The sequence below is a fragment of the Erythrolamprus reginae genome, chromosome 2, assembly GCF_031021105.1.
Source record: "Erythrolamprus reginae isolate rEryReg1 chromosome 2, rEryReg1.hap1, whole genome shotgun sequence".
NCBI lineage: Eukaryota > Metazoa > Chordata > Lepidosauria > Squamata > Dipsadidae > Erythrolamprus > Erythrolamprus reginae.
The window spans coordinates 223,041,327-223,053,478 of record NC_091951.1 but is presented as its reverse complement, the minus strand read 5'-3'; the positions used below and the strand labels follow the sequence as shown (position 1 = coordinate 223,053,478).

Genomic DNA, 12,152 nt, shown 5'->3' with positions numbered 1-12,152 from the left:
CACAGACAACTCATCACAGGACAACTCACCACGACCAACTTGCCATGGGTCAACTCATTGTGAGACAAGAGTTACACTAATTTTATTTTATTTTATTTTATTTTATTTTATTTTATTTTATTTTATTTTATTTTATTTTATTTTATTTTATTTTATTTTATTTTATTTTATTTTATTTTATTTTATTTTATTTTATTTTATTTTATTTTATTTTATTTTATTTTATTTTATTTTATTTTATTTTATTTATTTTATTTTATTTTATTTTATTTTATTTTATTTTATTTTATTTTATTTTATTTTATTTTATTTTATTTTATTTTATTTTATTTTATTTTATTTTATTTTATTTTATTTTATTTTATTTTATTTTATTTTATTTTATTTTATTTTATTTTATTTTATTTTATTTTATTTTATTTTATTTTATTTTATTTTATTTTATTTTATTTTATTTATTTTACTTTATTATTTATTTTACTTTATTATTTATTTTATTTTATTTTTTATTTTTTATTTTTTATTTTTTATTTTTTATTTTTTATTTTTTATTTTTTATTTTTTATTTTTTATTTTTTATTTTTTATTTTTTATTTTTTATTTTTTATTTTTTATTTTTTATTTTTTATTTTTTATTTTTTATTTTTTATTTTTTATTTTTTATTTTTTATTTTTTATTTTTTATTTTTTATTTTTTATTTTTTATTTTTTATTTTTTATTTTTTATTTTTTATTTTTTATTTTTTATTTTTTATTTTTTATTTTTTATTTTTTATTTTTTATTTTTTATTTTTATTTTTTATTTTTTATTTTTTATTTTTTATTTTTTATTTTTTATTTTTTATTTTTTATTTTTTATTTTTTATTTTTTATTTTTTATTTTTTATTTTTTATTTTTTATTTTATCTATCTATCTATCTATCTATCTATCTATCTATCTATCTATCTATCTATTTATTTATTTATTTATTTGGCCATCTCTGTTAATATCAAAGAAATGGTGGAATAGAATCATTAAAGAATGGGTGCAAAAGGAAGGACAAAATGAAATGTGAATGCAAAAAAGTTAGAATATTTTTTTAAAAAATAAAGTTTATTTATTTATTCAATTTTTTTAATACAGCCCTTCTCCTTAGACTCAGGGCGGCTTACAACATGTTAGCAATAGCACTTTTTAATAGAGCCAGCATATTGCCCCCACAATCCGGGTCCTCATTTTACCCACCTCGGAAGGATGGAAGGCTGAGTCAACCTTGAGCCGGTGATGAGATTTGAACCGCTGACCTGCAGATCTAGCAGTCAGCTTTAGTGGCTTGCAGTACTGCACTCTACCCACTCTACCCATTGAATTGTTAAATTGTCCTGAGATGAGTTGCAAGTTGGCTGTGGAGATTGGCCATGGCGAAGTGGCTGCAGCGAACTCGCTGTGGTGAGTTGTCCCATTCCGCCTGTCAGCCTTCCATTATATAACTATGCTGGATCGACCACAGACTACGAGTCTGATCTTTGATGGGTGCCATATAGTCGAAAGCTGTGGAGGTTGACAAGGATTCAATCATTTAACCCAGTAGGGTTTGAAAATCTTTATGTGACATGAAGTACTCACCTATGGAGGTTTTTCCCTGAGGAGGGCTACTCTAAACAAATGATGCCACATGGGATGGATGAAGGTATGCAACATAGAGAAAAATGGAAATGGAAAGGTGACCTACTCTATTCCTGCCTCACTCTGTGTTTCATTTGCCTTGCAGCTGTAGACTGTGGAGTGCCTGATCCCATTAAACATGGAGATATCGTTTACCTGTCAGGATCAGAGGAGACAGAGTATCAAACCATCATCCGTTACAAATGCCACACACCTTATTATGCCATGAAGGGCACAGGTATGCCCTGTCCTTTCTCTCCTCCACTGAAACCTTCCAATTCAGAAATTAAGAACATCACTTTGCTAATTTTACAGAAACACAGGATACAGGTGGGAAGGTTCACCAGACTGGGAAGCAGTGTTCCCTCTAATTTTTTTGGGGGGTGGGCGGAAAAGTATAGTGTCTGAGCGGCAGTCCCTTCGGGACTGGGCGGCACAGAAATATTAAATAAATAAACAAACAAACAAACAAACAAACAAATAAAAAACCCACCCTGTTTTGCCTCAGAGAATTTCAAAATAAAATACTGTACTGTGTGTCTATAACAGTGAGCTCATAATAGGGCAACTCTATCAATATCAAAATGCCACTTAAATAGTTGAGCTAGTTTCAAACTAGATTTTGATTTTCTTTCTCTCTTCCTTACTCCCATTCTTTTTCTTTCTCTTTTCCTTCCTCTCTTTTTTCTATCTGTTTCTCTCTCTTCCTCTCTTCCTCTCTCTCTCCTTCCCTCTCACTCTTTCCCTCTCGGCTTCTGGGCAGGTTTGGAAAACTCTGAGTTGATGATGATTTTTAAGTGAGCGATTGCTCACTGCTCAGCTTAGAGGGAACTATGCTGGGAAGTACTAAAAGTTGAAATACCCAGGCTTAACAATAAGCATAGGGGTACAAAAGAACAAGGTTATCATGATCTTATGAGTCGTCCTTGCCTTACTGCTCAGTCTTTATGGTCTTTCTGAAACCTTGGCTGTCATGTACTACGTGGCAGAGGCTGCAACCTGAAATATCGGCCGGCTGTACGTCTCTTTCTCTGTGCCTTCACACAGCAGATCTTCACTTTTTACCTGACCCTCACAGCCATTCTGTTCCCCAGGAACCCCTTGTTTTTATTTTCCAAATCTGAGCTGTATATTCTTTCAGTTATTTCCATTATCACCTTATCTTATCTTAGTATCTCATTTATCATATTCCAGTTTAATAATAATAATAATAATAATAATAATAATAATAATAATAATAGTAATAATAATAATAGTAGTAGTAGTAGTAATAATAATAATAATAATAATAATAATAATAATAATAATAATAATAATAATAATAATAATGAAACTTCTGCCGGAACTACCATTTACCAGTGGCAAAGAACTGGTAGGATCATAAGCCCGAAAAAGTAGTCGAAAATGAGCAAGCAAAACTACTGTGGGACTTCCGACTTCAGACTGACCAAATTCTGAAGCATAACACACCACACATCCTGATTGTGGAGAAAAAGAAAGTATGGATCATCGACATCGCAATCCCAGGGGACAGCAGAATTGCGGAGAAGCAGCTAGAGAAATTAGTGAAATACGAAGATCTAAAAATCGAGCTGCAACGACTCTGGCATAAGCCAGTGAGAGTGGTCCCAGTGGTACTTGGCACGCTGGGCGCAGTGCCAAAGGATCTCAGTGGACATTTGAAAACCATCGGAATTGACAAAATCTCCATCTGTCAATTGCAAAAGGCCGCTTTACTGGGATTGGCAAATAATAATTCGCAGCTACATCACGCAGCCCTAGGTGCTTGGGAAGCACCCAACTGGTGATGAAATACGAAATCCAGCATAGTGATCTCGTTTGCTGTGTTGTATTGACATAATAATAATAATAATAATAATAATAATAATAATAATAATAACAACAACAACAATAACAACAACAACAATAATAATAATTTATTAGATTTGTATGCCGCTCCTCTATTGTTCTAATATTAGAATGCCATAGTTATTAATAATGTTTCTTGTCTTTAATACTTTTAAAGCAAAAGGGGTGGCTGTTTGGTGAAATTATTGGTTAAAATGTTTGGTAAATCAGTTGATAAATTCCTCTTATAATTATTTCTTTTCTTTTTAACACATCTTTGTTGGGTAGGTTGATAATAAGTCATAACTGAATGCTTCTTGGAGTTTGTGATATGTATTATAGTTTTTAAATCACAATTTATGATAGTATTGTATTTATAAATAATTGCTTTATTTATTTCCAAAGAAACCTATCAGTGTTCAGCCAGTGGAAAATGGGTGGATGAAGGAGGGAAAACAGAGCTTCCAGTTTGTGAACCAGGTATAGTCTACCTACTGTATAATTCTCCCTTCTTTTCTTTAAAAATGAAGATTATCTCAAGTTGCAATCACAAAATAATTTAATTCCAAAATAACAGTATTTTCTCTGGTACTTCTTTTGCCAGAGAAAATTTGTAAACTTTCTCCAGTATAAAGTTTTATAAAATTATAATGATCTGCCACATTCTGAATTGTATTAGTTTAATTTGTTTTGGAACATTTAAACTTTTCTCTAATACCAACCCTAAAACATGAATCATTTTGGGAATTCTTGTTAGGAGATTGGAAAGAACAATTAAAGTATAAGGAGCAATCCAAAGAGGAACCAAAGAACCATCTGAAGATTGTTTGGACATCCATGGGCTTAATATTTTTTATGTGGGTGAAGGAATCATGCTCTGAATTACTGGGTTTACTGGGCTGTGCCTATAGAGTTGCAGAACCTATACTATTTTTCCTTTTTCTCCCATGTTAAATGAATATATCTGATGTTTCTAATATTTATTCTGCTTTCTCTGACTAAAAATGTTTTTTTCTGTTTTCGCTTTAGTTTGTGGAATTCCCAGTAGAAGTATTGAAGAAATAGGGAGGATTTATGGAGGCACGGTTGCTAAAGAAGGAAATTTCCCTTGGCAAATCTACTTCGATTACCCACGAGGTGGTGGAGCCCTCATTTCAGAGCAATGGATACTTACTGCAGCTCATGTGCTGGATGACGTTTCGCAGCCAGTTCTCTATGCTGGGATGTTCAATGTGAACCGAACTGCCAAGAGGGCTACTGAGCCACTGGAGATAGTGGATACCATCTTTCATTCCAAATGGGCCAAAATTAAACAAGGGGAGACCAGGACAAATTTCAATCATGACATTGCTCTGTTAAGACTGAAAAAACCTTTGACGATGGGCCCCACTATCTCACCCATCTGCTTACCTGGCACATCCTCAGACTATGAGCCACAGATAGGGACCCTGGGCTACATAGCAGGCTGGGGCAAGACCGATGCAAGTCGATCAAGTCCTAGATTATCGCACAAACTCAGGGCAGCTTGGATCCCCGTGGTGAGCATGGATACATGCAGGAATGTGAAACCAGACATAGGTTATGACTTCACAGAAAATATGATTTGTGCTGGGGATGGCCGGCAGGACAGCTGTCAGGGAGACAGTGGTGGTGCGTATGCTATCAAAGACCCCCAAAACGAGACACGCTATTATGTTGCTGGACTGGTTTCGTGGGGGCCAGAATGTGGCACTTATGGTCTTTACACTAAAGTGGTAAATTATGTGGATTGGATGAAGAAAAAGATGAAGGAATACAAAGAACCCGAAGAGTAGATGTTTCCTCTGCTCATGCATTAATTATCTGTCTACCAGGCACCTGCTGACTCTCAAGAGGTTTTGTCCTATTCATAAATCTAACATATAAAAAAGGAAATTTGCAGTTAAGATCTGTATTATTGCAAGTCGCTTTACACTGCCTTTCTCCTCTTTCTTCCGGATAAGTAAAATAGTAGCAGACATATTATACTTTTCTAGTTTTGAATTACTTTGTCTTCTCTTTGTTTAATTAGGCTTCATTTGTTTTCTTTTTTGGGAAGCTGTTATAGACCAAATTTATTTATTATTTTTTTATTTTATTTTATTTTATTTTATTTTATTTTATTTTATTTTATTTTATTTTATTTTATTTTATTTTATTTTATTTTATTTTATTTTATTTTATTTTATTTTATTTTATTTTATTTTATTTTATTTTATTTTATTTTATTTTATTTTATTTTATTTTATTTTATTTTATTTTATTTTATTTTATTTTATTTTATTTTATTTTATTTTATTTTATTTTATTTTATTTTATTTTATTTTATTTTATTTTATTTTATTTTATTTTATTTTATTTTATTTTATTTTATTTTATTTTATTTTATTTTATTTTATTTTATTTTATTTTATTTTATTTTATTTTATTTTATTTTTTTATTTGATTTGTATGCCGCCCCTCTCCGTAGACTCGGGGCGGCTAACAACAGTGGTAAAAACAACATGCGACAATCCAATACTAAAGCAGCTAAAAACCCTTATTTTAAAACCAATCATACATACAAACATACCATACATAAATTGTAGAAGCCTAGGGGGAAAGAATATCTCAGTTCCCCCATGCCTGACGACAGAGGTGGGTTGAAAGAAGCTTACGAAAGGCAAGGGGGCTATTCTAATCTCTGGGGGGAGTTGGTTCCACAGGGCCGGGGCCGCCACATTGTTTAGTTGACGGGACCCGGAGAAGGCCCACTCTGTGGGACCTAATTGGTCGCTGGGATTCGTGCGGCAGAAGGCGGTCCCGGAGATAACATTTTACATTTAACTCAAGCAAGAATATCCCTGGGTTTCGACCATTGGAAAATGAACAGCCAGCTTCATCATAGACCTGGAGTATACACGTAGCAATTGTGGGTAGCAGAAAATTCTACAACATAATCTATCCAAATGTTCTTTTTCATTTGAAATGAGTGGCAGGCAGCCTTCATCTCTGTATTGCTTGTAACTACAGTAGCTTTTGTAAGAGAAGAGTCTCAGGCAGAGGTAGGCTGCTAAGGTGAAACGGTGATGTGTGCTCGTCCCCATGGCTCTGAGTGCTAGCGGAGTCCAGAGCAATTCTGCTACTGCACCTGGGCAGGTAGCAGAATCATGCATGGAGACGCCGCTGTATGTCCGTGTGTGATTTCATTACCTGCCCAGGTGCAGTAGCATAATTGCGCTGGACTCCACTAGCACTCAGAGCCACGGGGGCAATCAGACATCACCATTCCACCTTAGCAGCCCACTTCTGGTCTCATAGATTCTGCCCAAAGGAGCTCCTTGTGTCCTTCTTGCATAAAAACCAGTATACACTCACGAAGGCAAAAATGTTTTGTTTTTAGTTTTTATTTTACAACACTTTGTACGATACAGGTTGCTTCAGAGCCTCAACAATTAATATCAGTGTCAAAAATGGGAATATCATCTTTCATGCATGGAAAAAGCAAAAGGTAAAGGAGTCCCTGTGGATTTTACTCATCTAGTCATTATCCAACTTTATGCAGGGGTGCCCCGCCCCCTATCTGTTTCTGGGCCATTGAGCCAGCATTGACCAAAGACATTTCCGCAGTTATGTTGTCAGCATGATGTCACGCCACAGCTCAGAGCATACAGCAAAACATGTAACACTGTGACCTTCCCACTAAAGTGATACCTATTTATCTACAGCTATTCCTCAACTTATGACCACAATTGAAACCAAAATTTATGTTGCTAAGTGAGAAATTTGTCAAGTGAGTTTTGTCGCATTTCCTGACTTTTCTTGCCACATTTGTTAAGTGAATGGCTGCAGTTCTTAAATTAATAACACGGATGTTCAATGAATCTAGTTTCTCCATTGACTTTGTTTGTCAGAAGGTCACAAAAGGGGATCGCATGACTCTGGGACACTGTAATCGTCATAAATGTGAGTCAGTTCTCAAGCATACCAATGTAAATCACGTGACCATGGGGATGCCACAGTGGTCATAAAAAGGGGTCATGTCACTGTTCTCAGTACTGTTGTAACTTCAAACGGTCACTAAGTGAACTGTTGTAAGTTGAAGACTACCTGTGGTTGCATTTACATGCTTCCGAGCTGCTAGGGGGATAGGAACTGAGGACAGTGGTAGAAGTCCGTCATATGGTGGTAGGCAGGGGTGGATTCCCATTACCGCCACTAACGGTGTGCTGTGTGCATAGCTTGAGGACTCTTGCACGCACGTGTGTGCATCCCAGCCTGTTTTTGCTTCTGCGCATGGGCAGGAAGCAAAATCTTGCGAGGGGATGCATGTGCGCATGAGATTTCAACATATTTTTTGCTTCCGCGCATATGCAGAAATTGCCAAAATCTCATGCGTGCCCTTGTCTCCTCGTATTTTGCTTCCTGCACCCGCGCAGAAGCAAAAACATGCTGGGAACACATGCAAGAGACTGGAAGCTGCGTGTGTAGCGCAGCGATCACTACCGATGCGTCGTCCTTTACCATACCGGTAGCAACCCACTACTGGTGGCAGGACTCAAAATGGCGGAGTATAGATCTTCTCCAGCATTTATTAACCCACTGAGCCACCTTGCTTCCTTTCCTACTGTTCTGCCTGACTGGCTCAGGCAATGCGTAACAGTCCAAGGAAAAGAAATCAAACACACACATGCTCTGCTAATCAGCAAACTTGTATTAAATAAACAAAAAAGGGTTACTCAAAACAGTTCGTAGTGTCTGAAAACAATGCAAGGCTTACTTCAGCCACATACAAAAACACAGGAAAAAACAAACAAAGACAACCTGGAATGAGCAAAGACGTTTCAGGAGTCCTTTTGAATCTTTGGAGCAAACAGCAAGTCCCAGAGTTTTCACCTCCCACTTGTCTGAAAAAGCTGGGTTGAAAACTCCAGCGGCACGGAACAGAAACTTCAGAGCAGGAACCACAAAATAACACAGATAAACAGCCACAGTTTGCCTTGGCCTTTGTTCCCTTTTATCCCTTTAGCCCTCATTAAGGGAACCACACCCAGCCCTCAGTATAAGAACCACACCCAGCCCAGATGCTCCTATAATGACTTGTAATACTCCTTAAAGCGATCCCTTCTTTGCATAGCTCTTTGGCTACGCAGATCAATATATTGATCTGCAGAAGAACCCAGGGATGAAAGACTGAGGGACTGTATGCCAAATCACCTGGGCTGTCTGCTGAATCCTGTGTCCCAGTGGCCTCGTCCTCCTGGCTGTCTGCCACATCTTCCTGGCTGTCTGCCAGGCTTTCACATTCATTTTGTGTCGCATCTCTCCCATCTGTGGGAGCAACGGCTGGCCCAGGCCCAAACACAACACCTACAGGCCACAAATACAATCTCAATCCAGCACCGGTAATGTAATACAGAAGGCCAGAAACAAAAAGAGGCACCAGACTAGGAAGGAGGTCACTTAAATGAAGTTTAGCCCCGTATCTAAGGATCAGAAAACAGATTCATCTGAGATAGATAGCAGTGGGAAGGCCTTCTGATTATTAGTCCAGGATATTTAATTGTGGTCTTCTAATGCTTTTCATAATCACGTTCCCTTTTTGAATAACTTCGAAATGTATTAAGCCAAGCCACACCAGCACACTGCTAGAGAGGCACTCTTGTCTCATGCTGCAGATTCAAGCACCTGCTGCGTCATCTGAAATAAAGTTGTTGCTGATTTTTAACGGAAGGTCATTCCCGCCTGAGAGGAAAGAAAAGCAGACATGGAGTTAATGAAAAGTCTCCATTAAATAAAAGTGAGTCATTGTCTAGCACAGTGTTTCCCAACCTTGGCAACTTGAAGATATCTGGACTTCAACTCCCAGAATTCCCCAGCCAGCATTCGCTGGCTGGGGAATTCTGGGAGTTGAAGTCCAAATATCTTTATGTTGCCAAGGTTGGGAAACACTGGTCTAGCATCTTGTTTACATCTATTTATTTATTAAATTTATATGCTTCCCGTTTCACTTTCAAGCCACTCTGGGGGATTTACAATGCGGCTCCCAAAATATAAAACACGTAGAACTTTAAAAAACATGAAGAACAATGAGTATTAAAAGTTAAAACCATATTAACAACAAACTGGATTTTTAAAAAATCAATAGCTAAACAGGGTGAGGGTGGAGAATGTCACGCTGTGTATTGCCAGCCCCAGAGACATTCAGTAATTAAATAGTTAACTCCGTGTATGTTAGTTAGCTCTACCCATGATGATGTAAAATCCTGCCTGGACTGCCAGCATCACTTCCTTTCTTCTTGGGAAGAATACATCTTCTCTCAACCTTCAACGATGTAACATGCATAGAAATTGCCTGTGATCAGGCATTAGCTATTTTTGTTATTTTCTTAATAAAAGTAACTTCGTTTGAAAGCCGTTTCTGTAACTTACTCCATCGCCTCCAGATTTGATTTATTATAGTCCACGCAGGCTATAATTTATCTACAAAATCTGACAGAGAATTCTCCCAATCTACCACTGCCACCTCCAGAATGTGCATCCCCATCAAAGCCCCTAACCAGTTGGCAGAGGCAATTTTTCAGGCCAACAGGATTCCGGCTTCATGCAAGTGGGAGCACCAGAAACCTAAAGAGCATCTGCCTGGTGCGTATGCGCATGCCAGGAAGATGATCTTTCAGTTTCCGGTGTGCATGATCTTCACATGTGCATGCATGCCAAAAACCAAAACACCAGGTGCATGTAAAACCATGTGGCTGCTGTTTTAGTTTCTGATGCTCCTGCACATGTAAAGACCAGCTGGCCGGCCTGAAAGAGCAACAGGCAATGGCTCCACATGCCAAAGGGTTGGCTCTGCGTGCCACTTCCGGCATGTGTGCCATAGGCTCACCATCATGGACCTAGGATTTGCATTTCCTCTTTTGCCTATAGAGCCAGCCATGACCCCTACATGACCCCATAGGAATCCAGAAGGTATAAAACCCACCTCCTCTAAACTCCATTTGGTCGCTGTCCCAGAATCAGTTGTTTATGGTGGTTCTGCTTCATTAATAAACTTTCTTTCCGATCAGCCTCCCTGATGTTTCCAGCGTCTTTCTCCCAGCCTGGAACTGAACCAGATGGGGTTTTCTTCCAACAAAACAAACAATCACCCAGCAAGCCAACCTGGACAGGCCTCTGCAGGTTACCAGAGAAACTTCACAGTGTCATTATTTGCAGATTGGATTAAAAAACAAAATAAAAAGAAAGGAATTACAGTGGTACCTCTACCTAAGAACGCCTCTACTTAAGAACATTTCTAGATAAAAACCGTGTGTTCAAGATTTTTTTGCCTCTTCTTAAGAACCATTTTCTACTTAAGAACCTGAGCCCGGAAAAATTTCCCAGGAAATTTGAGAGCGGCACGAAGGCCTGCCCAGTTTCCTGCCATTCCCCCTTTAATCCTGGCCATCTCGGGCTTTTTCTGGGCTGCCAGAGGAGCCTTCCAGTGGTGCTTAAGGAGGCTTTGGCAGTCCAGAGCAAACAAAGCATTTTCCTTTCTCTGGATGCTTGGAGAGGGAATAAATCACTTCGCTGTGGTGACTTCCTTGCGCTGCCTCCCATACACTTGTCATGAAGTTGCCTCCTGGAGCGTCTGGGCATGGAAAGGCAAAAGGAGGCGCTTCGCCCCATTCGGATCAACTCGGCTTCAGCCAAACCGAGGAGTCACCACAGTGAAGGCCTTCCTTCGGCAGCGACTGTCCTCCTCCTCTTCTTCCTCCTCCTCCTCCCACCCAAATTCCGAGCTTTTATTTCTTTCCTAATGGGTTTGAACGCATTATTTGCTTTTACATTGATTCCTATGGGAAAATTGCTTCTACTTACAAACTTTTCTACTTAAAAACCTGGTCATGGAACGAATTAAGTTCTTAAGTAGAGGTACCACTGTATTTTAAATATGAAAGTAATGATCCCCATAAGACAAACTCTTTTATTATTTATTTATTTGATTTCTATGCCGCCCAATCCCGAAGGACTCAGGGCGTTGAATATTAAAAATAACACCATATGCTGAATGGTGAGGACAGCCTTGTTCTTCACTTGATCCAGAATCTGAGAATGAGGCCGAATATTGCCAACTGCCAAATATTGTTGAGCAACTTTCATTCAGAATTCAGAAATTCTATTGTGTTATGTTAAGTTGCACATAAACCAAGGACTTATTTACTCCTTTGTGGATCTTTGTGCATTTTTTTAATCATCATTTCCTAGAACAGAACTTTGTGTACTCTGACCCATAGTTCTTTTTCTGCTGAAAATATATATCAAGATACTTCATTTTAAATTGAAATCTTGCCCTCTTCAGGGGGATATTGCAATATTCACTGACATTTTCTCTTTTTCAAGGTCCCAGAGTCTCAATTTGATATGTTCCTGCTGTTCCAATTACCCTATAAGGAATATTTTTCTCCTTTCTCTCAAAATGTTAGTCACCAGTAGTTTACACAGGATTAGGCACATTTGGAAAATAAATCTCCCTCCAAACACAGAAACAATAGTAAAGTCATCCAAAGCATTATAAATAAATCAAAAGACCCAGCAGTCTAGAAGAAGAAGAAGAAAAAAGAGTGTAAGGACTGTAACAGCCACTATGTAGGACCAACAGGCAAAAAACTAGCATAGC

General features: G+C 37.5%; 1 protein-coding gene across 1 annotated transcript in view; it reads left to right on the top strand.

The window, feature by feature from the left end:
- C1S (complement C1s) overlaps positions 1–5,497 on the top strand; it is a 28,209-nt gene extending 22,712 nt beyond the window's left edge. Inside the window, exons 11-13 of the mRNA XM_070742000.1 lie at positions 1,752–1,883; positions 3,899–3,973; positions 4,523–5,497. Coding sequence (XP_070598101.1) covers positions 1,752–1,883; positions 3,899–3,973; positions 4,523–5,307 — 992 coding nt within the window. The 3' untranslated portion in view covers positions 5,308–5,497. The remainder of the gene's footprint in view (positions 1–1,751; positions 1,884–3,898; positions 3,974–4,522) is intronic.
- The last annotated feature ends 6,655 nt before the right edge of the window (positions 5,498–12,152 follow it).